The 23,549-nt window shown below is 39.0% G+C and overlaps 1 protein-coding gene across 20 annotated transcripts in view; it reads left to right on the forward strand.

Moving 5' to 3' along the window:
* The window catches only part of LOC124555758 (ensconsin-like), a 410,739-nt gene that overhangs the window by 260,941 nt on the left and 126,249 nt on the right, over window positions 1-23,549 (forward strand). For all 20 annotated transcript variants that reach the window (XM_047129790.1, XM_047129795.1, XM_047129796.1 and 17 more), the window contains exon 2: window positions 3,131-3,196. In XM_047129790.1, coding sequence (XP_046985746.1) covers window positions 3,131-3,196 — 66 coding nt within the window. The remainder of the gene's footprint in view (window positions 1-3,130; window positions 3,197-23,549) is intronic.

Here is a 23,549-nt window from a genome sequence, read left to right on the forward strand (position 1 = left end):
TACCCCTAGTGAGACAAGCCTCTACATCCTTACATTTGTCCTCTAGCCATCCCTGCTTAGCCATTTTGCACTTACTGTCGATCTCATTTTTGAGACGTTTGTATTCCTTTTTGCCTGCTTCATTTACTGCATTTTTATATTTTCTCCTTTCATCAATTAAATTCAATATTTCTTCTGTTACCCAAGGATTTCTACCAGCCCTCGTCTTTTTACCTACTTGATCCTCTGCTGCCTTCACTACTTCATCCCTCAGAGCTACCCATTCTTCTTCTACTGTATTTCTTTCCCCCATTCCTGTCACTTGTTCCCTTATGCTCTCCCTGAAACTCTCTACAACCTCTGGTTCTTTCAGTTTATCCAGGTCCCATCTCCTTAAATTCCCACCTTTTTGCAGTTTCTTCAGTTTCAATCTGCAGTTCATAACCAATAGATTGTGGTCAGAATCCACATCTGCACCTGGAAATGTCTTACAATTTAAAACCTGGTTCCTAAATCTCTGTCTTACCATTATATAATACCAACTCTGGGGGTAAACTTCCGTTACTTATCTTAGTTATTTAAATGGATTATTTATTTAGTGCTTAGTTTAATTGTAAGCACTAAATAAATAATCCATTTAAATAATTAAGATAAGTAACGGAAGTTTACCTCCAGAGCTGGTGGCAGAACGCGTGCCACTAATATGGACGATGATGATACATTTTAAAATCTTACTTCGAATGTGGATGTCTGAGACACTGCCTTTAGTTACACAATATCCAGAAAATTATTGTGGGTGTGTATATTTCACTTTTTGATATTGGATCATAACGTGTATTTTTCTGTGAGAATAGTTCGTGTTAGAGGTTACACAGTTTTGAATTTGCATGTGTAATGCTGGTACAAGAATTATGACCACCTGCATAATATTGGGTACATCCATTTTCCGCCTTTGCATAACAAAAATCTGATGAGATATTGTTATTAAAACAATATCAGTAGTAGTCGTCACAGAGTATGACCATTCACAGTGTGTTTGATGTTGTGTTGGATATCAGTACAGAGGTTTTGCTAAGTGGTGAGTTACCACATGTTCTCGTATACCAAGTCCTACAAATGCGTAACAGGAATGAGATTCGGAGAGATACAGGATTCATCAGTAATAGTGAAAGTCTGCATAGTGTTCTTCACACCAGCCTGCCATAGGAATGCTACGTGCCCTGTGGTCTTAAAATATATCTTCACTATTTTGTAAAATGTAAGACAGTGCCAGATTCACATGTCGTACAGGAATAGTTGGAAACTGTGCACTTCTCTACCACCATCGTAAGTCCAAATTCAGGCTATGGAAGCCTGGACCTAACCATACTAACATCCGCCACCATCCTACATTATTAACAACACATAATACACATACAATTTCAAGAAGTCACCAAACTTAGTAGTCATTTTCAATCAAATAGAAACTAGGAATTGTCAAATACATACACCTTCTTTCATTTCACAGTCACTCACTTGTGACACTTTTTGCACTAGGTGTGATTTGTTTCTACAAATGAACCTGCATGTGACATGGTTGTTCATTCAGCACTCATGTTGAAACAAAGCTTTAGTGATTAGTATGCAGTGGATATTTATGAGAAATACGTAATCAGGTTGACAACTAGTGTACCGGGTGGTCACCTGCTCTACTGTCCGAAGTGTGTCATTACCAGCTATGAATCTTTTGTCATCCTCTACAGATGGAGCAATGATCTGTTGTTTACCATTCAGTCCTGATATGCTGCATGTACCACAGATTTCAAACAGACCACAAATCCACTTGCAAGTTAGATCAAGACACCAGTCTTCTAGAATCATTTATCAAAGAATGATAAATCCGTTAGTTCCCAATTAAACTCAGTTGTCTATAGTTTGCTGACGGACAAATTTCACTGTTAAGTTTGATGTATCAGTTTGTCAACATTCTCATTGGATGTTTGTGATGATTATGTCTTGACTTAAATAAAACAGATTCCGTATGTAGCGTTTTTTGTGGTTGGTGAGTCCTTTTTTTCCCATTCTGGTTTTGGGTTGTGAGGAGGGGGGATCTTTGGGTTGACAGCAGTTGCTACGCTTCGACAAGTGACTGAGGAAACAGTCAGCAAGAAGCAAGCAACTTGTAGTTTGTCATAAATGATTCAGGGAAGTATCAAGTACATAAGGGAAAATAACTAATGCTTCCAGTTTGAAGTCCTCTCAGTTATTACTGTATCACTTTTTCAATTTTTTTTTTTTCATGGAAATATAGCCTTCTCTTTCTGATAGTGTGTAGGTGCAGTGATCTATGTTGAGAAATAATAAGTGTAGCAATAGCTTTTTACATTATTAAATAATTTCTGTGCAATAATGTGTAAACAAAACAATATTGAACACTGGGGATTAATTGAATGAAGTTGTGTTGTTTACAACATACTGAGTTTTTATTCAAGAGAATGAAGCCTTTAATATTTATCTGGCCATCCTGATTTAGGCTTTCCGTCGGTTCCCGTAATTGCTTCGGGCAAATGCCAGGATGTCTCCTAATATAAGGTCATGGCTGGAATACCTGTCCCAACCATGACAAACTAGACCTGTTTGTACATATATGTTTTTTATATATAAATTATATCTTTTCTTCTTAAACTGTAGCGTCACTGCCGTGTAAAAGTGATCCACAGATGAATAAAGCTGCTTCTGCTGCTATTACAACTTTTCCTGATCCTGCTGCTGCCGCTGACGCTGCCACCACCACCACCACCACCACCACCACCACTACTACACTGTGCAATACACTTAGAATAAATTATTGCTAGCCTGAATTTCTGTAATCTAAAGCGGAATATGTTCTGTGCCAGATGTCCAGAATTACTCACAATGTGACATGACGTCAACAGTTTAGTGGTGGAGTCAGAACTGACTATTGGTGTAAGGCAGGCATTACAGCTTAGTAGAAGAAACAAGTCCTTGAAATTTCTTTGCATTATTATTATGTCTGTTTTAGTCTATGTTTTACTTGGTGTGTGGATTAAGTTGTATGGTCTTTCCCAAAAATATTATCATATTCTCAAATGTTTACATGCCACTTCCTGGATAACAGAGTAATGTTGAATTTGTTCTTTTATTGTTTCAGCTGGTGCTGCACCAGTGGATGGTGAGCAGGGGCGACACTCTTCCCGAAACGCACCTGCAGTCAAAGGTATTCATTTTTTTTTTAAAAGTAGCTTGTGTCATAATTAGTAATTTGGAAAATTAAATTTATTTCTTATAAACGTACAGTGAATTATGTGCAAACTTCATTCTTCAAACATGTTTAAGTAAAAATACAAATCAGTATGTCTTGTATAAGGCAATCCCATATAGTACACTTTTCTTTGGACATAACTAACACCAAGAGTGAAATATGTTAATAACATAATTGTAATAAGATAGTCATTTTTATGGTGATAATTAAAATGTGCCATGAGTCTAAGGAATAGACAAGAAATTTGAGTGAATAATATTGAGGTAAAGTATTTCATAATGGATCTCTGCCAGGCTGATACTTTCAGTGACGACCAGTCTTGTTAAACAGTATGTTATGAAAACCATTTTACAAACTCACAGTTTGTGAGCTGTTATGATTTGTTGATGGTAACAATAATTAAATTCTGCAAAAGTAAAATTTTTATCCTACTGAAAACTTTTGCTTCAACATTGTGGAACTCTTAAACCGAATGCAGATACTTTAGCTTGATAGAATGCATGCTGTTGTCTGGGTGAGATGATATCCTCAGTTTCTTTTGTATTGAGTTAGAATGAACATGTTTTCAATCTCAGTACATGTATGCAAGTGTTGTAGAGAGAAGTTTTATAACTAAAGAAATATGTATACATAAGGTTCAAAATTCCGTTTTATTACTTGCTTACACTGTTCAAGACTTGAGGTTGAGGCTTTGTTATTGTATCGTACACTGCATTAACTGAATGTTTTAAATAGCATGGATTCTTGTTATCTGAGACTATTAGTTACATCTGGTATTGACAATGGAATTAAAAAGAATCAGCATTTAGTACTGTACAGGAAGACCTGCATGAGAACATGTATACACATGACTACTAAATGTTTTTGTTAATTGAAGGTTTACCTTTACTGAGCATTAAGTCACATTACAATTATGAATAAAATGTGTCTGGTAATATGGGTTATTGCCAGAAATAATTTCTAGATTGGGATGTATTGCTAAACATAGGAGTTTTGAATGTGTGTTACGTGTTGTGCATGTTTTACTTTTGTTACCCAACCATCTTGATTACAGTGAATCCATATTTAAGTGTTTCATATTTTATTCTTAAAATTTTATTCCATATGGCACATATTTTTAGTGTTGTCTTAGTTTGTGCGTCTCTGAATACATGTAGTACTTTACATTCACTACAGTAGTAATAGGTTGTCTGTAAGGAAATTAAAACTTTAGTTAAATATCTATATTTTGGTGAAACTATATTGGAATTTGACTGGATAACATGAATCTCTACTGAGCAAAGTGGCATGATAGTTAGCACAGTGGACTCATGCTTGAGCAGTAGAGTTGAGTTCATATTTCATCCAGCCATTATGAATTAGTTTTTCCATTGTTTGTTTGCATCATTCCTGGTAGATGCTCAGATGTTACCTTGAACATTGTTAGACCTGATTGCCTCTCATGTTGTTCTCCAACTAAGCTAAAGGTCTCTCTCTAATGACTTTAATGTCAACATGGTACTGAACTCAAGTGTTTCATTTTCCTTAACTCTTTTTTGCTGTTGTATAAAATAGGTAAAACTACAGTTGCCGGCAATTGTACGTGCACTTCATAATATTGAATCTGTGTTAATAATTAAGTTATATTATGTTCTTTCTATTCACCTAGCCATCTAAAGCAGTATCAGTCAGCATCAGCAACTTTTTTTAATGTTCTTTCTTCATCTTGGTGTAAGAAAGATGGTCCTGAGTGAATCTTTCTCTCTGCAGTGTGGTCTTTACTGTTACAGAACTTGCTGAAAGATTAAAACTTTGTACAGAACCAGAATTTGAGCTTAGAACAGTCTTGTTCTGGTGATACCCTATTGATTAAGCTAACCAGTCACACTCCAGCCCTCACCCCAACAAACTGAATTTGCTAGTACCTAGTTCCTCCTTTCCATCTCTTCAAAACCTCGCCTGCCTACCTTTCTGGGTGTCCACTCCTAGGAGAAAGGATAAGGTAGAGCAAAGCTTTGTTAATACCCGTGAGCAATTTCCAGACTGAACCTTTTAATTTATTTACAATCTGACTGCTTGAGTATATTATCCATTGTTTATGAAATACAAGGCTCCATGTTGAATGAAAGTTGACCATATGGTTTCAAGAGAGGAGGTTCCCATAGACTGCTGCCATGCCGTAACTAATTCACAATGTAGATTCTTTTCCTGGATGAAACTATATACAATATTTCATTACAGCAGTGTAGTCCAAAGCAAAGACAATAATGCTGGAAGGCAAAATGAATGCATAGAAGGGCAATATAAAGGAAAGCCACATTATTATGGAAAGGGAAAAAGATGAGATGGGTGATGCAGTACTACAAGAAGAATTTGACAGCACATGGAGTTGACAACTTTCCTTCAGAATCATCAAGATCCTTGTGTGAACTAACCATGTCAAATCTGTTACATCTGGTGTGCATGGTATGACAGACTTTAAGGGAAATGTAATCATTCCAGTTCCAAAGAAGGCAAGTGTCTGTGTGTGAATATTACTGGAAATTAGTTTAATACTTGAATACATTCTTTGAAATAAAATAAACAGAAACAGCGAGAGAAAACTTACTCATCTTGTACATAAACTGCATTACAAGAATTGAAGCATATGACAAATAGTCAGTAATTAAGAAGAGTGAGATAGGGTTGTAGCCTGCCCCCCACCCTTTCCAGCATGTACATTGAACATGCACTAATGAAAACCAAGCAGAACCGTGAAAGTGAAACTGAAGTTCAGGGAGAAAAAACAAAAACTTAAATGTTGACCAATGATGAGGTACTTTGCAACAAATGGCAAAGTACGTGGAAGAGCACTTAAAAATAGGTTCAATGATGACTATTAATGAAAGTAAAACAGGGGTAATGGAGTGTAGACAAATTAAGTTATAAGACACTGTGTTAATTAGGTTAGGAATTGAGATTCTGAAAGTATCTTTTGTTATCTGGGCAGCAAGATAATTGACATTGGCATAAGTAAGGTGTGGACTGGGAATGGCAAGAAAAACACTACTGAGATGGAAGATTTTCTGAAATTATATTTTTGGTGATACGGAAGTGAGACATGGTGGGAAACAGTTATTACAGGAAAATAATAGAAGCTTTTGAAATGTAGCTCTACAAAATAATTCTGAAGATAAGATCTATAGATCAAGTAACTAACGAAGAAGTGCTGAATCAAATTGGGAAGAAAATAACTTGATTGCTGCTAATTAACTAAAGGAAGGGATAAGTTAATGGGACACAATATGAGTTATCAAAGAATAATTAATTTGTTAATAGCCAAAAGTTGTAAGCAGATTCAAATGCATATAGGTGTAGTGATATATAAGGACTGGACAGAAATATGGAAACATCATGAGAAATGCACGCTTGAACATAAATCCAGATGCAAGCATAAATGCAGATCTACCCAAGCCTGCAGGTTATGCTGTTATACAGCTGTGGTATCCCATGTATGGCACATGTGCAGTTTTCTCAATAGGTTACAAGTGTCCGTCATGGTCAGGACAGTGTCCTTTGTGATTTAAGTGCATTATGTTGGAGCTAAGTGAATTTGAATGTGAACAAATTGCTGGTGCTCCTATGGTGGATGGTTTCATAAACAAGGAAGCTGAAGTATTTGGCATTTTAAGAGGCATAATATCGAAGATATATACAGCATCAGGGAAAGCGGAAAACATCATCTACTAAGTCACAAAGCAGACGAAATTGTGTGTGTTGAGCCAATGTGACAGGTGGTTGTTGAAGAGGATTGTGATGAAAAAGAAGAGGACGATAGCTGCAGAATTGAATGTCGCACTTGCGAAACCTGTCGGCACCAAAACAACACAAAGGAAATGCCAGAAGCAGGGAATCGCAGGGTGAGACGGAATTCCAAAACCACACATCAGGGTTTCAAATGGCCATAACTGGAAAATGTGGTGCTGAAGTCAGAAAACCTGGGCTATGGAGCAATGAAAGAAAGTTATTTCATCAGATAGATCTTGTTTCATACTGTTTCCAAATTCTGGCCAAGCTTACATCTTAGTAATGAAACCATATTGTGGTATCCTGTGGGCTCCATGGATACTCTCCAAAGTTGCATTACTGCCAAGAATTATGTGGACATTTTCGCTGGATGGGTCCATCTCATGGTTAATTTTTGCTCCCTTGTGGCGATGCTGAGCTTAAAGATTATAGGGCCCCTATTCACACAGCTCACATTGGATTGGTATGTTTTATGATCATGAGGGTGAATTGTCAAATCTCATCTGGCCACCAGTCACTAGATCTCAATATTACTAAACATTTGTGGTCTACTTTGAAGAGAAGGATGCACGATTGCTTTCCGCGTGCATCATCGCTACCTGAACATGGTATTATTTTGCAGGAAGATTGGTGAAAGATTCCCTTTAAAATCACATAGGACCTGTATTTATCCTTTCCGAGATGACTGGAAGCTGGTTTGAATTTCAGTCAGTTTCCTACATCATATTAGGCATGGTAATGTGTTGCGTTGTTGGTGATACCATATTTTTATCCAGCCCTTCTAGTTACAAAACATAGTTGCAAAAGAAAGACTAGTGAAGGAAGTATTAAGCCAGTCTCCAGATTGATGACTGCAGCAGCAGTGTGTTTCATTACTGCCTAGTGGGCTACCTAACTCAAACAACCATATGTTCACCTTCAGAGTTAAAAATACACTACTGGCCATTAAAATTGCTACACCACAAAGATGACGTGCTACAGACGTGAAATTTAACTGACAGGAAGAAGATGCTGTGATATGCAAGTGATTAGCTTTTCAGAGCATTCACACCTACAACATGCTGACATGAGGGAAGTTTCCAACCGATTTCTCATACACAAACAGCAGTGGACCGGCATTGCCTGGTGAAACGATGTTGTGATGCCTCTTGTAAGGAGGAGAAATGCGTACAATCACATTTACGACTTTGATAAAGGTCAGATTGTAGCATATCGCGATTGCGGTTTATCGTATCGCGACATTGCTGCTCACGTTGGCCGAGATCCAATGACTGTTAGCAGAATATGGAATCGGTGGGTTCAGGAGGGTAATATGGAACGCCGTGCTGGATCCCAACGGCTTCGTATCACTAGCAGTTGAGATGACAGGCATCTTATCCGCATGCCTGTAATGGATCATGCAGCCACGTCTCGATCCCTGAGTCAGCGTTTGCAGGACAACAACCATCTTCATGAACAGTTCGACGACGTTTGCAGCAGCATGGGCTATCAGCTCGGAGACCATGGCTGCAGTTACCCTTGACGCTGCGTCACAGACAGGAGCACCTGTGATGATGTACTCAATGACGAACCTGGGTGCACGAATGGCAAAACTTCATTTTTTCGGATGAATCCAGGTTCTGATTACAGCATCATGATGGTTGCATCCGTGTTTGGCGACATCACGGTGAACGCACATTGGAAGCAAGTATTCGTCATTGTCATACTGGCGTATCACCCGGCATGATGGTATGGGGTGCCATTGGTTACACATCTCAGTCACCTCTTGTTCGCATTGACGGCACTTTGAACAGCGGACGTTACATTTCAGATGTGTTACGACCCGTGGCTCTACCCTTCATTCGATCACTGCAAAACCCTACTTTTCAGCAGGATAATGTATGACCGCACGTTGCAGGTCCTGTACGGGCCTTTCTGGATACAGAAAATGTTCAACTACTGCCCTGGCCAGCACATTCTCCAGGGCTCTCACCAATTGAAAACATCTGGTCAATGGTGGCTGAGCAACTGGCTCGTCACAATACGCCAGTCACTACTCTTGATGAACTGTGGTATCGTGTTGAAGCTGCATGGGCAGCTGTACCTGTACACGCCATCCAAGCTCTGTTTGACTTAATGCCCAGGCGGTTATTACAGCCAGAGGTGGTTGTTCTGGGTACTGATTTCTCAGGATCTATGCACCCAAATTGCGTGAAAATGTAATCACAAGTCAGTTCTAGTATGATACATTTGTCCAATGAATACCCATTTATCATCTGCATTTCTTCTTGGTGTAGCAATTTTAATGGCCAGTAGTGTATTTTTGCAGTGAGCATTAGGATTAATACTTATTACAAAAAACCTTTTCATGGCTTTTTGCATGCTACTTATTAACATGTCATGTGAATTTGTTCCAAATCCACTGGCTGTATGGGGTAGGACTCATACCTCAGGCTTGCACAGGTTTATGGCCCATGTGGCAGGGGGTTGGTAATGGGTGTAACAGAAAGTTGGATGTGGACATTGTGTAGATTTGGTGGGCAGCGATGTACCACTTTAGGAGAGATGGGAAAGCTTGTACGTACAATGTTCCTCATGTCTAGACACAATTATAAGTAAACGAAACTTCCTGGCAGATTAAAACTGTGTGCCCGACCGAGACTCGAACTCGGGACCTTTGCCTTTCGCGGGCAAGTGCTCTACCAACTGAGCTTTTAATCTGCCAGGAAGTTTCATATCAGCGCACACTCCGCTGCAGAGTGAAAATCTCATTCTGGAAACAATTATAAGTAATTGAAGCCGGGAAATGAACATCCTATTTCATTCCGCTACCCACCCTGTCTGTGCACAATTACCATCCATCCTTATGCTGCACCAGCTCCCAACTCTTTGCCGCCTGCGTCATAAACCTTTGGAATATCCTGGTACAAGACCTGTTTGTTACACCCTCCCAGCACACCATACTCCAGTTCCGTCACAGTCTTATCCTATACTGTCAGAGGCAGTGCCACCTGTGAAAGCAGTTGTGTTACATACCAGTTCTCGTGCAATTTCTGCACAGCTTATTATGTGGTTATGACTACCAACCAACTGTCCATTAAAATGAACGGCCACTGCTGAACTGTCCAAGAACATAGCTGACCACCCAGTGGTAGAATACACATAATACACTGCTAAGCACAACATGCTTGATTTTAATAGCTGCTTCACACCTCAGGCCATCTGGAACCAATTTTCCTATCTCTCATAGTAAAGCCTAGGCAACAATTTATGTTCTCTTAATGTAGAGCAGTCTGTGTGAATGTGTCATGGTCATAGTAATACAAACGAGGAGTTGATATTGACAGCGCACACAGTGCCCAAGAGAGGGCTAATTAGACAGCATATTAAAGTGTATGTATAAAAAAAAATACACATAAAGTTACCAAGTCCCGTTAGCTAGTAGAGAATATATATTTTAGCAACATGGACTTCAGCTGTGGAAGCTCTATAAAATAAAAATATTAATCTGTATCAAAAATGCTACTGTAAATGGTATATACAAGTAGTGGATAATTTGGAAAAAGGCTTAGTGCTCTGCATTTTTTTTTTTTTTTTCAGAAAGCCAAACTTTTTTTCAGTATCGTCAATATTCTTGACATGAATAATGATTGTCAAGCTATCTTTGTGTTATCAGCTAGGCCACTTACACAGAAAACAACTTGACACAGTTTAATAATCGATGTACGGTACTTCTAATTTACATTCTAATGCACAGCCATGCTGCTTCTGGGGGCATCTTTAATTCCATCACAGTAATGTATTAATGCACTTGTCACTATACTTGCAATTTTATTTGGAGTCTACAGATTGTAGTTTACAGCACAGCTGAATAACGCAAGAAGTTTCCATGTACTTAGCTTTTTACACATCTGTGAAATTTTTAACCTGATATAACTTTTTTAGATCATTGATTAAACTTTTAAAATAGCCAAAAGTAACTCATTTGTTTGTCAAGAATCTTCTGTATATTTCTTCATATTTTTTTGAACAAAACAGTGTAGATAATATTTTTATTCAACTGTTATTACCAGTTTTGGACAAATTTAAATTGTTCTGCTATATTTTATCCTCTGCTTTGTATTCTACTTAAACAAAGTCGTCAGATGATTCAATTTAGCAAAGAAACTATCGGTTGCTTGTTACTAAATATTAGACCTTCTTTATGAAAACAATTTACATTGAGAATACCCGTAACATTTTCACTGTTCAAGTATCAGTGTACATGACTTCTAAATTACATAAAGTTTGCATACCCGTACTGTTTCCAAGGGATTCTGAAATTCTTTCACAGCCATGATTAAAGTATTTATCAAGCTGTCAAAATGTCCAAAACCAAAATAACAGGCATCACCATTCAGTGGAGCAAGAATAATAGTCACCATCTACTATTAGTGAGAGCAGACAGTGATGCAGATCAGTCACTGTCATGCTTTTTTCAACTAAAATGTCGAACTGGTTATCATACTTTGGAGAGTCAGACACAACCAGGCAATATTGAATTCTTAGAAGGAGATGACTCTCCATTACATCAGTGTACACTGCATTTGTCTTTTGGCTGACCAAGTGAGGTGGCTGGACTCACATTCAGGAAGACGACGGTTCAAACCTGTGTCCAGCCATCCTGATTTAGGTTTTCCGTGATTCCCTTAAATTGCTACAGGCAGATGCCGGGATGGTTCCTTTGAAAGGCATGACCAACTTCCTTCCCTATCCTTGCCTAATCGGATGGGACTGATGACCTCGTTGTTTGGTCCCCTCCCCCAAGTCAACCACCCAACCTTTTGGCTGTTTAGAACATAATCTGTTCACCTAATGCCCGATCTGTAGGAGAAAATCAGTAAAATATTGCTTTCATACAGAGCCACAGAAATCATGCCTTACTCGGCCACTTCACTCAGTTTTTTGATGTTTAGTAAACTAGCCATAAATTGAGTTATGTGTTTTCTCCTTTCCTTCTCCCCCCTCCCCTCTTTCCTGCCTCCCACACTGTGTAATTGTTAATGAGATAATGCCAAGAATTGTTTTGATGTCTTTCTTTAATCCAACGTGGTGGGAGTCCCAAACATGTGAGCAGGTATTCAAGAATAGGCCACACTAGTATTCTATATGCAGTCTTCTTTACAGGTGAAACACTCTTTCCTAATATTCACCCAATAAATCAAAGTCGAGTATTCACCTTCCCTACTACAGTCCTTAGGTGTTCGTTCTATTTCATATCACTTTGAAATGTTACATCTAGATGTGTAATTGATGTGACTGTGTCAAGCAGTACGCTGTTAATGCTGTCTTGGAATATTATGGAACATTTTTCTGACACATCTTTATTAACTTACATTTATCTATATTTAGAGCAAGCTGCCATTCATCACACAAACTAGAAATATTGTCCAAGTCATCTTGTATCACCCAAAGTCCTACAGTCACTGAACGATGACAACTTCATCAGAAAGTAACTACAGATTACTCTCCCCCCCCCCCCCCCCTCCCCTTCGTCTTTCAGATCATATATGTATATAGAGAATAAGAACACTCCTTTCACATTTCCGTGGAGCACTCCAGACATTACCCTTGTCTCTGAACAGCCATCTAGAACAATGTTCTGGGTTCTGTCACTTAAGAAGTCTTCGAGCCACTCACATATTTAGGAACATGTGCTGTAAGCTTTTACTTTTGTTAACAGTCTGCAGTGGGGCACAGTGTCAAATGCTTTCCAGAAATCTAGGAACATGGAATATACTTGTTGCCCTTCATCCATGGTCTGCAGGATATTGTGTGAGAGAAGGGTAAGCTGAGATTCCCATGATTGATGCTTTCTAAATCCATGCTGATTTGTGGACATAAGTTCTTACTTCTCAAGACATTTATTATATTTGAACCTTGAATGTGTTCCAAGAATTCTGCAGCAGGCCAATGTTAAAGATATTTTTCTTTAATTCCGCAGGTCCGTACTTCGTGCTTTTTATATACAGAAGCCACCTTCACTTCTTTCCAGTTGCTTGAGACTTTGCGTTGAGTGAGAGATTCTTGATAAATGCGAGCTAACTAAAGAGCCAGTGCTGTAGAGTACTCTCTGTAAAGTTGTATTGGAATTCCATCTGGACCTCTTGGCTGATTTGTTTTCCATCCTTTCCGTTTCTTCTGTATGCCAGGGATGTCTATTATTATATTATCAATACAGATGTCTGTATGACATCAAGTGATTTTATGATTGTTCCATTGTCCTCCATGAATGAATTCTTAAACATGATATTTAGAACTTTGCCTTTCCTTTTGCTCTCTGCTATTGCTACACCAAACTGGTCAACAAGTAAGTGGGTAGGGGCCTTCAACCTACTTAGTGTTTTCATGTATACCCAGAATTTTCTCTGGTTCTTTTGAACACATTTTCTGAAAAAAAAAGCCCACATGCAGTTGAAATATTTTTGACCTCATAGTTACCATCCATCCTTATGCCGCACCAACTCCCATCTCTTTGCCACCTGGGTCATAACCCTTTGGAATATCCTGGTACAGGGATTAGTGACCATCATGTTATCGTAGCAACTGTGATTACTAAAGTTAGTAAATCAGTCAAAAAGGCTAGGAGAGTATTTCCGCCAGTAAGAGTAGATAGGCAGTTGTTAGAATCCCACTTAGACAGTACACTGAAATCATGTAGTTAGAGTATGATGGATGTAGAGCAATTATGGGCATAGTTTAAATGGAGTGTAAATCATACTCTGGAGAAGTATTTGCTGAGTAAGTGGATTAAGGAAAGAAAAGACCCACCATGATTTAACAACAAAATTCGAAAAATACTGAGGAAGCAAATGCTATTGCACTCGTGGTCTAAAAGCAAATGGGTAAATGATGACAGTCAAAAGTTAATAGAAATTCATGCTTCTGTAAAAAGATTGATACACGAAGTTCACAATAACTACTTTAGTAATAGATCTTGCCAAGAACCTGAGAAAATTCTGATCCTATGTAAAATTGCCAACATACAAACATACCATCATTTGGCCATCACACAGGCTTCCATATAGAGGATATAGTAATAATCACCACTGGTTTAGAGAGACAACTGAAAGAGATGAAAACAAATAAGTTGCCAGGTCCTGAAGGAATCACATCTTGATTTTAGACAGAGTACTCTACAGTACTGGCCCCTTACTTAGCCTGCACTTTTCGTGAATCTCTTGCCCGAAAAAAGCGCAGGTGACTCGTGTTTATAAGAAGCATAAAAGAATGAATCCACAAAGCCACAGACCAATATCTTTAACATCGGTTTGATGCAGAATTCTTGAACATAATCTCAGTTTGAATATAGTAAAATTCCTTGAGAGAGAAAAGTTTCTGTCCACAAATCAGTGTGGTTTTAGAAAGCATCGTTTGTGCAAAGCTCAACTTGCCGTTTTCTCACATGAGATCCTGTGAAATATGGATGAAGGGTGACAGCGGATTCTGTATTCCTAGATTTCTGTAAAGCGTTTGACACGGTGCTACACTGCCAATTGATGACTTAGACAAAACTTCTAGTTTGTGTGATGAACAACAACTAGTTCTAAAGGTAGAAAAATGCAAGTTAATGCAGGTGAATAGGAGAAGCAAACCACAATGTTTGAGTACAATATTAGTAGTGTGTTTCTTGATACAGTCACATTGATTAAATATCTATGTGAAACATTGCAAAGCAGTATGAAATGGAATGACCATGTAAGGACTGTGGCAGGGAAGTTGAAGGGTCAACTTTGATTTATTGTGAAAATTTTAGGAAAGTGTGGTTCATCGGCAAAGGAGACCACATGTAGAACAATAGCGCAACCCATTATTGAGTGCTGTTCAAGTGTTTGGAATCCACACCAGATCGGATTAAAGGAAAACCCTGAAGCAATTCAAAGGCGGACTGTTAGATTTGTTACCTGTAGGTTTGAACAACACATGGGCATTACGGAGCTGCTTTGGGAAATCAAATGGGAATCACTGGAGGGAAGGCGACATCCTTTTCGAGGAGCACTATTGAGAAAATTTAGAGAACCAGCATTTGAGGCTGGCTACAGAACGATTCTACTGGCACCAATATACATTTAGTGTAAGGACAATGAAGATAAAATTAGAGAGATTAGGACTCATATGGAGGCACACAGACAGACCTTGCTCTATTTGCAAGTGGAACAGAAAAGGAAATGACTAAGAGTAGTACAGGGTGCTCTCCACCTTGCACCATATGGTGGCTTGCAATATATTATGTAGATGTGGAGGTAGTAGATCGTTTGCTAAAATACATTGGTGGTAATGGTATGTTTTGCTCATCGATCTTTTTACAGACTCAGTAGTTTCTACCAAGTTTTTTGTGTTTCTTTTTTAATCAAGAGTGCCACAGTCTCTGCTCCCTTAGCAACTTCCATAATTTGTTATTAAGCCCTGGTGGGTCTTCTCCACCATTAATCGACTTATTTGGGTGCGTACTAATCCTGGGCATGATTTACAATCAGTTTAAACTTTACCCATAGTTCTGCATCCATCATATTCTAAGTGATGCTAATTCATTGTCTAAGTATAAAGCTAAGAACTGCTTATCTGTTCTTTACAGCATAAAAACTCTCCTAGGCTTCTTGCTGGCTTTATTAATTTTAGTAATCATTATTGTTGTGATGTGATCACTAATCCCTGTCTCTTTGTTGATACCATTGATAAAGTCAGGCGTGTTTGAAGCTACAAGATCTAAAATATTTCGGTTTCATGTGTATTGTGGAATTAACTGCCCAAGACAGTTTTTGGAAGATGTGTTCAAAAGTACTTCACAAGACTGCCTGCCTATCTATACCTGGAATGAATCCATAGACATCACAGTCTATACTGAGTAGGTTGAAGTTGCCTCTAACCAATGTGTCATGATCGGGGTATTTCCACACTACTAAGTGGTAGACTTTGTGTGTGTGGTTGTAAGACTGTCACGGGGGAATTGGGTGGCTGGTAAAAATATCTTGATAATTAACATGAATTCACCTGACGTGTTACTTGCAGCTAGATAACTTCACAATGAGACTCAATTTCAGCCTCAATAGACAATATTTTTGTAGACTGCAATAAACACTTCCCCTCCTATGATATCTTCTTGATATATGTTCCATTCCTCGCTAAATATTTCAGATCGTTCTTCTTCGGGTTTAAGTAAGTTCTCTGTTCCAAGAATAATTTTAGCACAACAACTTTCTTGAAGGGCAGTATATCTCTCTCTCTCTCTCTCTCTCTCTCTCTCTCTCTCTCTCTCTTTCTCTCTTTCTCTCTTTCTCTCTTACCTAGAACCAGCAGATTGTATCCATTCCTGGCATACGAAAGTGAAGTCCAGTAGTCAGCCAGCCAGCCATTCACAGATTTCATAATGTCCTTCATCTTATGTTTTACAAGATTATTGTGGTCACTTCTTTTGTAAGGTTTTTAAATGCAAGGGTGGTTTCTATGGGAAGGACAGAGCCAGTTTCATTCTTTATCCTTCACCAATGTGAAGGGGTACTCAATTTTTAATCTCATTGTGGCGAGACATTAAATTCCTCCTCCTAGGATATGCCCCATGACAAGACCTGTCGAGGCTTGTATAGGTACCTGGATACCACCTCAATGACACCGAATGAGAGACCTTTGTTGCAGCCAATCAGCACCGCAATGTACCATGAACTCCTAATTCAGTGTTCCCTTTGTGCTGGTGATTGTCTATTCCTATTGCAGGCCTGTAGGTGTTTCCTCTTCAATTTTCTCTTCTTGTCCTCTGGTTCATTTCATCCTCACCAGCTGCTGTTAGATGACTGCCTAGGTCTGTGCCATTCCTGCCCAACTTTCCTTCTAATAGATTTCTGGTTCCTTCAAGGAAACATCATTTGTTATCTCATTAATTTTGTGCCATAGCCTTTCTTCTCTCGAAGAAATTCTTATCTTGGTATGCCACTAATGGTTGTTTATTGCATTTTCATACCACAAGAGCCAGAGCTCTTTTGCAGCCTCACTCATGTATGTTACTCGTTTTTGGTTTATCTTTTTCAGATTGTTCGTGTCCAGTTATCAGTGAATCATTTACCTTGGGGCTGTTGTATATTTTAAACAAAGTCACATCTTTGTGCACAAGAGAAAATTCTAAGCACATCTTCTTATTGTTGCTGTGTTTCCTAGTAAGAGACTGCCATTCTTGCAGGAGCTATGCCTTTACTTCTTCTCCTCCTTTTAGGGCAGTTTCCCATTTGCCAGTTGGTGAATACCAAGCTAGTTCCCAAGTTCTGCCTCAGATACATGCTATGCAAACATGTAGAACACTTTCTCGCACATGTACACAGAATTAACTGTATACGCAAACAGATTAAGTGCACTGCTGCTGTTCTGGGGGTGAATAGGAGACTGAAGATCATAGCTGTTTGGTCACCTTAAACACTTGCTCAGCATCAGCAGCATCTTCTTCATCTTACAGTGCTGGATATCTTTTTCCTTCCCACAGTACCAATCAAAATACCCATGCTGATGTTCCAACAATTCACAAAGCACTGTTTATAACATTTTCCATTGATTTTCCCACCTTTGGCCAGTATTCTTTGCCCTTCTTCCATATTTGCAGTTCTATTGGCCATGTAACTATAGCTACACTGAGATCTCAAGCTGGTTCAGTTGTATATGTACCTATAAACTGCATATTCACACTTCATTTTACTTGTAACAAGGTTTGTGCTGGTTTCACCATATTAGCCTAAACACTAGCTCCATAACCTGCAAACATGACAGAATGGCCTTGTGATTATTCTAATACTGTGTATTGTGAGTCAGGACCATTTCCATCCTATATGTGCTAGATTGTTTGTTACATAAAATTATTTCTTGCACACTTGTATGGTATTGTGGGAAGAGAAGACTTTTCTCTTGTCTAACAGCAACTCCATATACTTGATGACATCTTTTTAGCTGTTCTTGATCTATCTTTACTTAAAAATGTTTGCTTCTTCAGAGTTCCTCTTAGAGCACAAGGTAAACCATATTATATGTGGCCATTTAGAGTTTATTCTCTGTTCACTATTCTTGGAGAGCACCTAGCATGTGATTACAGTTGTCTTAGTTTTTCTGTTGAATCTCCTGCTACCACCTGAAGTAACTTGCCTGCAAATAATATGCAACCTCTTACTTTTCTTGTAGCTCCCATATTTTCCAGCACTGTCACAAGTGAAACATCCGAAAAGATGGGACAGCAAATCTAGCCTTGTAGACAACCTTTTGTTAGTTCTTTCATACCTGCTCAGGTAGCTGGACGCATTAACACGACCACTTCCAGGTTGGGCAGATATGCCAGTCCTGGATTGAATCCGCTCAATGGATTAACGTTAAGGGCTCAGTGTGCAGGCCTGCCTGGATCTGATTTCCCACCGAGCGAGGTGGCGCAGTGGTTAGCACACTGGACTCGCATTTGGGAGGACGGCGGTTCAATCCCGTCTCCAGCCATCCTGATTTAGGTTTTCCGTGATTTCCCTAAATCGCTTCAGGCAAATGCCGGGATGGTTCCTTTGAAAGGGCATGGCCGATTTCCTTCCCAATCCTTCCCTAACCTGAGCATGAGCTCCGTCTCTAATGACCTCGTTGTCGACGGGACGTTAAACACTAACCACCACCACCATCTGATTTCCCACATCACACTACATTAATACTGGTCTGGTTTCTATCTTCTGTCTCTGGATACAAGCTACACTAACATTTAGAACACTTTCTCATGCTTGAATTGAGAATTTACTCTATATGCAGTTGTATTAGGTACGTTGCTTCTGTCCTGGGTCATGAATAGTAGACTGATGACAGCAAGTGTCAGTTCTTTTGTTAACTATTTTCTGGGTCAAGTAAGTTTGTATTTTCTGCCACAGAAGTAATACCATAGACAGTTGTAGAGAACTCTTGGATATCCAGTTTCCTTCAGTTGCATGAATAAGATGGGCCACTTCAGTTTATTGAACACCCCAACAATAACGATCAAAATTCCTATGATGTACTTCTCTGTTGATTCTCTAATGGTACACATGGAACTGTTTCAAGCATTGTCCATTGATTTCCCTTTTCTAAACATATACTGATTGGATTTTATGCCTGCGAGAATCTTGCAAATTTCTAAAATTTTTCTTGAATCTTTCACAATATGTTTAAAATGCTTTTCCTGTGATTCTTGACTTTCATTTTTCCCAGTATTTAGACCTAGACCATGTCTTCCATATGTTTGGGACTCTTCTTTAACATAGACATTCATTATATTACTTTGTAATGCATAACATGACTCAATTCTCGGTGCCAAAAGATCCTCTGCTTTTTTTCCTTTGGACCATGGAACTTTATCCTTTTTCAGTATCAGTATTGATGTGAAAGGTATTACTATAGAGGCATTATTACAGGATATATTCACATTTCTTCCCTTATCTGCTTTAGTCATCATGCAGTTGCCACCTGGAAGCAGTATTGCCATTAAAAGTTCTATTTATGGTACAGCCTTATTTTCTCATGGTGGGCAGAACCATTTGAGACTTCACAGCCTTCACAAGGTATCTCTAAGAGATACCCACTACATTTGATGTGACACAGTTGTTCTTTAGGCAGAATTCAGAGTCAACACTTAATGCAGAAGCTGTTACATACAGTACCAAATTGTGTTTAATGAATTCTCAGCCAGTAAGACAGCCATGGACATCACGAAGATCCATGCAGCCATATGTTCTGATGCCACCCACAATGTGACTGAAGCTTAATAGTTTGTTGCCTTGCAGAACAACATTTGTGTCTCTGAACTTGTTCATCCCCAGCATTTTCCTTCAAGTTAGAGCTCAAGTTATCTGTTACTCAGGTCACCAGTGGTGAAGTTACCAGATGATCTGAATGCATAAGAGCACAAAGCAATATGCATAATGTTGCCATCTTAAGCAGAGCACATGTGGAGATTACATTGGTCACAAGTAAATTATTCTAACCTTTCGATTACATTATGGAATGGAATGCCATGTGGCTAGGGCCTCCCGTCAAGTAGACCGTTCACCTGGTGCAATTCTTTCGGGTTGATGCCACTTCAGCGACTTACGTGTTAATGGGGATGAAATGATGATAGGAATAACACAACACCTAGTCCCTGAGTGGAGAAAATCTCCAACCCAGCCAGGAATCGAACCCGTCACGCAGACCACTCATCTACCAGGGGCGGACATTACGGTATGAGTGGACGCCATGTTTCCAGTGGTTCCTCTTACATTAAGCTGCTGTTCTCTGATAATGCCTTTTACCACAGAGATCAGCAACAATTCACCATTGTAACTAACAGTTAAAAGATGGCAGAATAGGGAGCAACAAATACTGGCCTCAAATTTTCAGATAAGAACTTGCAGTACACTATCGTCAAGCATGACATTTCAGTTTTGTTAAGGATGGAAAAAAGACAGCTTCTGTATCATTTGATTTACTGTCAACATTGGTAGATTGGAAACAAATTTCCGTATTTGTTGCCCACCTCTTGAGGTATCTCACTTGCTGTCATCCCTTTTCTGTTTCGTTCTGATTACCACCATACCAACAATTGAAAAATAGAATGTACTGTGACTTGCCAAGTGCCATATTAAAATGTGTTTTATTTTAATAGAATCTTTTATTGCCTTGTTCTGAAGCTATTGAAATTGTGAAGGGTATAAGAAACAACTGTGATCTAGGCTGAATATGATGAATGAAGTATAGGCTAATAATAATAATAATAATAATAATAATTACATGTATTACTAGTATTACCACTGATGCTACTGATACTCATGTGGACGTACATTGAGGGATCTTAGGGATCCATGTAACAACATGATCATGGCAGTTATGTGTGCACTTAAAGATGCTGTAGCAATATTGTGACACAGTGGTATGGGTACAGGTTATAACAGAAAACTGGCCATAGATGACACAGAGCGTGTGGTGTCCACTGATGGCATACAGAACATCAGTAAGGTTTGTGATGCACTATGATGACAATGTAGGGTACTTAACTGGCTTCCTATAAGGCACATGAGTAAGTTTTGAATGGCTTGTGGAAATAACCCCCATTGCTACACTATTGTTCTCTGAAGATCAACATTGGTCCATGGTGGTGGATTTAGGGCTGCAATCCTTTTGGTTATTGTGTCTGATGCATTTTAAATTTGATGTAAGTCAGAGAACTGAACTTTTCAGCCTCAATATTTGAAGTCCTTATATTGCAGCTGCTCATCCTTCAGGCCTAATCATTGTTATCCACATACTATTGCAGGACACCCCTATAGACCACTTCCTTTACAGCATTCGTAGTAAACACATGTAGTGGTTTAGTGCTCTTAATGCTTCTTCAGATGAGGACAAAATCACTGCCACAATATTAGTAGCGTCATAATGTGACACATGGGCATAACAAATTAACTGATAATAAGAACTACTTTTAATGTTAGACTAGGACTCACTTGTGAGCAGGACACTATCCCATTGTTCCTGGAATCATTCATGGTGGTAAAATCACCACATTCATCTACATCTACATCTACATACATACTCCGCAATCCACCATACGGTGTGTGGCGGAGGGTACCTCGTACCACAACTAGCATCTTCTCACCCTGTTCCACTCCCAAACAGAATGAGGGAAAAATGACTGCCTATATGCCTCCATATGAGCCCTAATCTCTCTTATTGTATCTTGTGGTCTTTCCGCAAAATGTAAATTGCCGGCAGTAAAATTGTACTGCAGTCAGCCTCAAATGCTGGTTCTCTAAATTTCCTCAGTAGCGATTCACGAAAAGAACACCTCCATTCCTCTAGAGACTCCCATCTGAGTTCCTGAAGCATTTCTGTAACACTCCCATGATAATCAGACCTACCAGTAACAAATCTAGCAGCCCACCTCTGAATTGCTTCTATGTCCTCCCTCTATCCGACCTGATAGGGATCCCAAACGCTTGAGCAGTACTCAAGAATAGGTCGTATTAGTGTTTTATAAGTGGTCTCCTTTACAGATGAACCACATCTTCCCAAATTTCTACCAATGACCGAAGACAACTATCCGCCTTCCCCACAACTGCCATTACATGCTTGTCCCACTTCATATCACTCTGCAATGTTACGCCCAAATATTTAATCGACGTGACTGTGTCAAGCGCTACACTACTAATGGAGTATTCAAACATTACGAGATTCTTTTTCCTATTCATCTGCATTAATTTACATTTATATATATTTAGAGTTAGTTGCCATTCTTTACACCAATAACAAATCCTGTCCAAGTCATCTTGTATCCTCCTAGAGTCACTCAACGACGACATCTTCCCGTACACCACAGCGTCATCAGCAAACAGCTGCACATTGCTGTCCACCCTATCCAAAAGATCATTTATGTAGATAGAAAACAACAGCGGACCTACCACACTTCCCTGGGGCACTCCAGATGATACCCTCACCTCCGATGAACACTCACCATCGACGACAACGTACTGGGTTCTATTACATGACCACATGCTTCCTTTGTGTGAAGTAATGCATTTGGAAAGTCACTGAGTATGCAGAGCAACTTTCAAAAACCTGACAGTACAGTCTAGAATAAGATCTGTATCCAAGAACCTACTGCAAGTTCTCTAGTCAAGGCAGTTGCTGTGCTGGTTCAATGTCTTTGGATACTTATTGCATGGTCAACCTTACCCATATTGCAGTTAAATGTTGTCCCTCTTCATGAACCTTCTTCACTGTCATGAATGACTCAAGGAATAACACTAAACTTGTGGTCTACCTCATGTCATCAATCTGCCGATACATCAGCTGTGTATAATATCAGAATGTGTTTGCTGTGCCATCTTGTTTTCTTTCAACTTGAATGCTGTGTACCAAATGTCCACATGGCTGTTGAAAGTCTTGTACTGGTGTGCCATGTATCTCACATGTTTCCATGTTGTACTGTCTCAGTGTGGTTTGCACAGTGCTGTAGTGATCCAATATATCTTCATGAATCACAAAGCCATATCTTTCATATTTGTGCTGCCACCACCACCGTGACTATCACTACTACTAATAGTACTGGTACTTGTATTACTGTTATTAGTGACAGAAAAACTGTCAACATTTTGAACCTTTGATAAAAAAGTAACATAAATGTATGTTGATTATTTTGCAGTTCATATAACTCAGCAAGAAGTTTAGAGTGTTCTATGATCCGTTTGTGGTGGACACAAAAATTAGGTGGTTCCTTTAGTCTGAAATAACATTTTATGATAATTCAAAGGATCAAACAAATTATACAATATCTAGAAGTATAAAAAATGTAAAGAATGTTAAATACCGAAATTAATCACACATCTGCAGTGCTGCTGCTGCTGCAGCTGATGCTACTACTACTACTACTACTACAGCTGCTGCTGCTGCTGCTGCTGCTGCTGCTGCTGCTTCTACTACTACTACTACTACTACTACTACAATACAGTATACATTGAAATTGTTGTAGCACATGGATGCTTCTGAAGTGCTGCAATTTGAGTGTGCAGTCATCTTT

This window comes from Schistocerca americana, chromosome X, assembly GCF_021461395.2.
Source record: "Schistocerca americana isolate TAMUIC-IGC-003095 chromosome X, iqSchAmer2.1, whole genome shotgun sequence".
Lineage (NCBI taxonomy): Eukaryota > Metazoa > Arthropoda > Insecta > Orthoptera > Acrididae > Schistocerca > Schistocerca americana.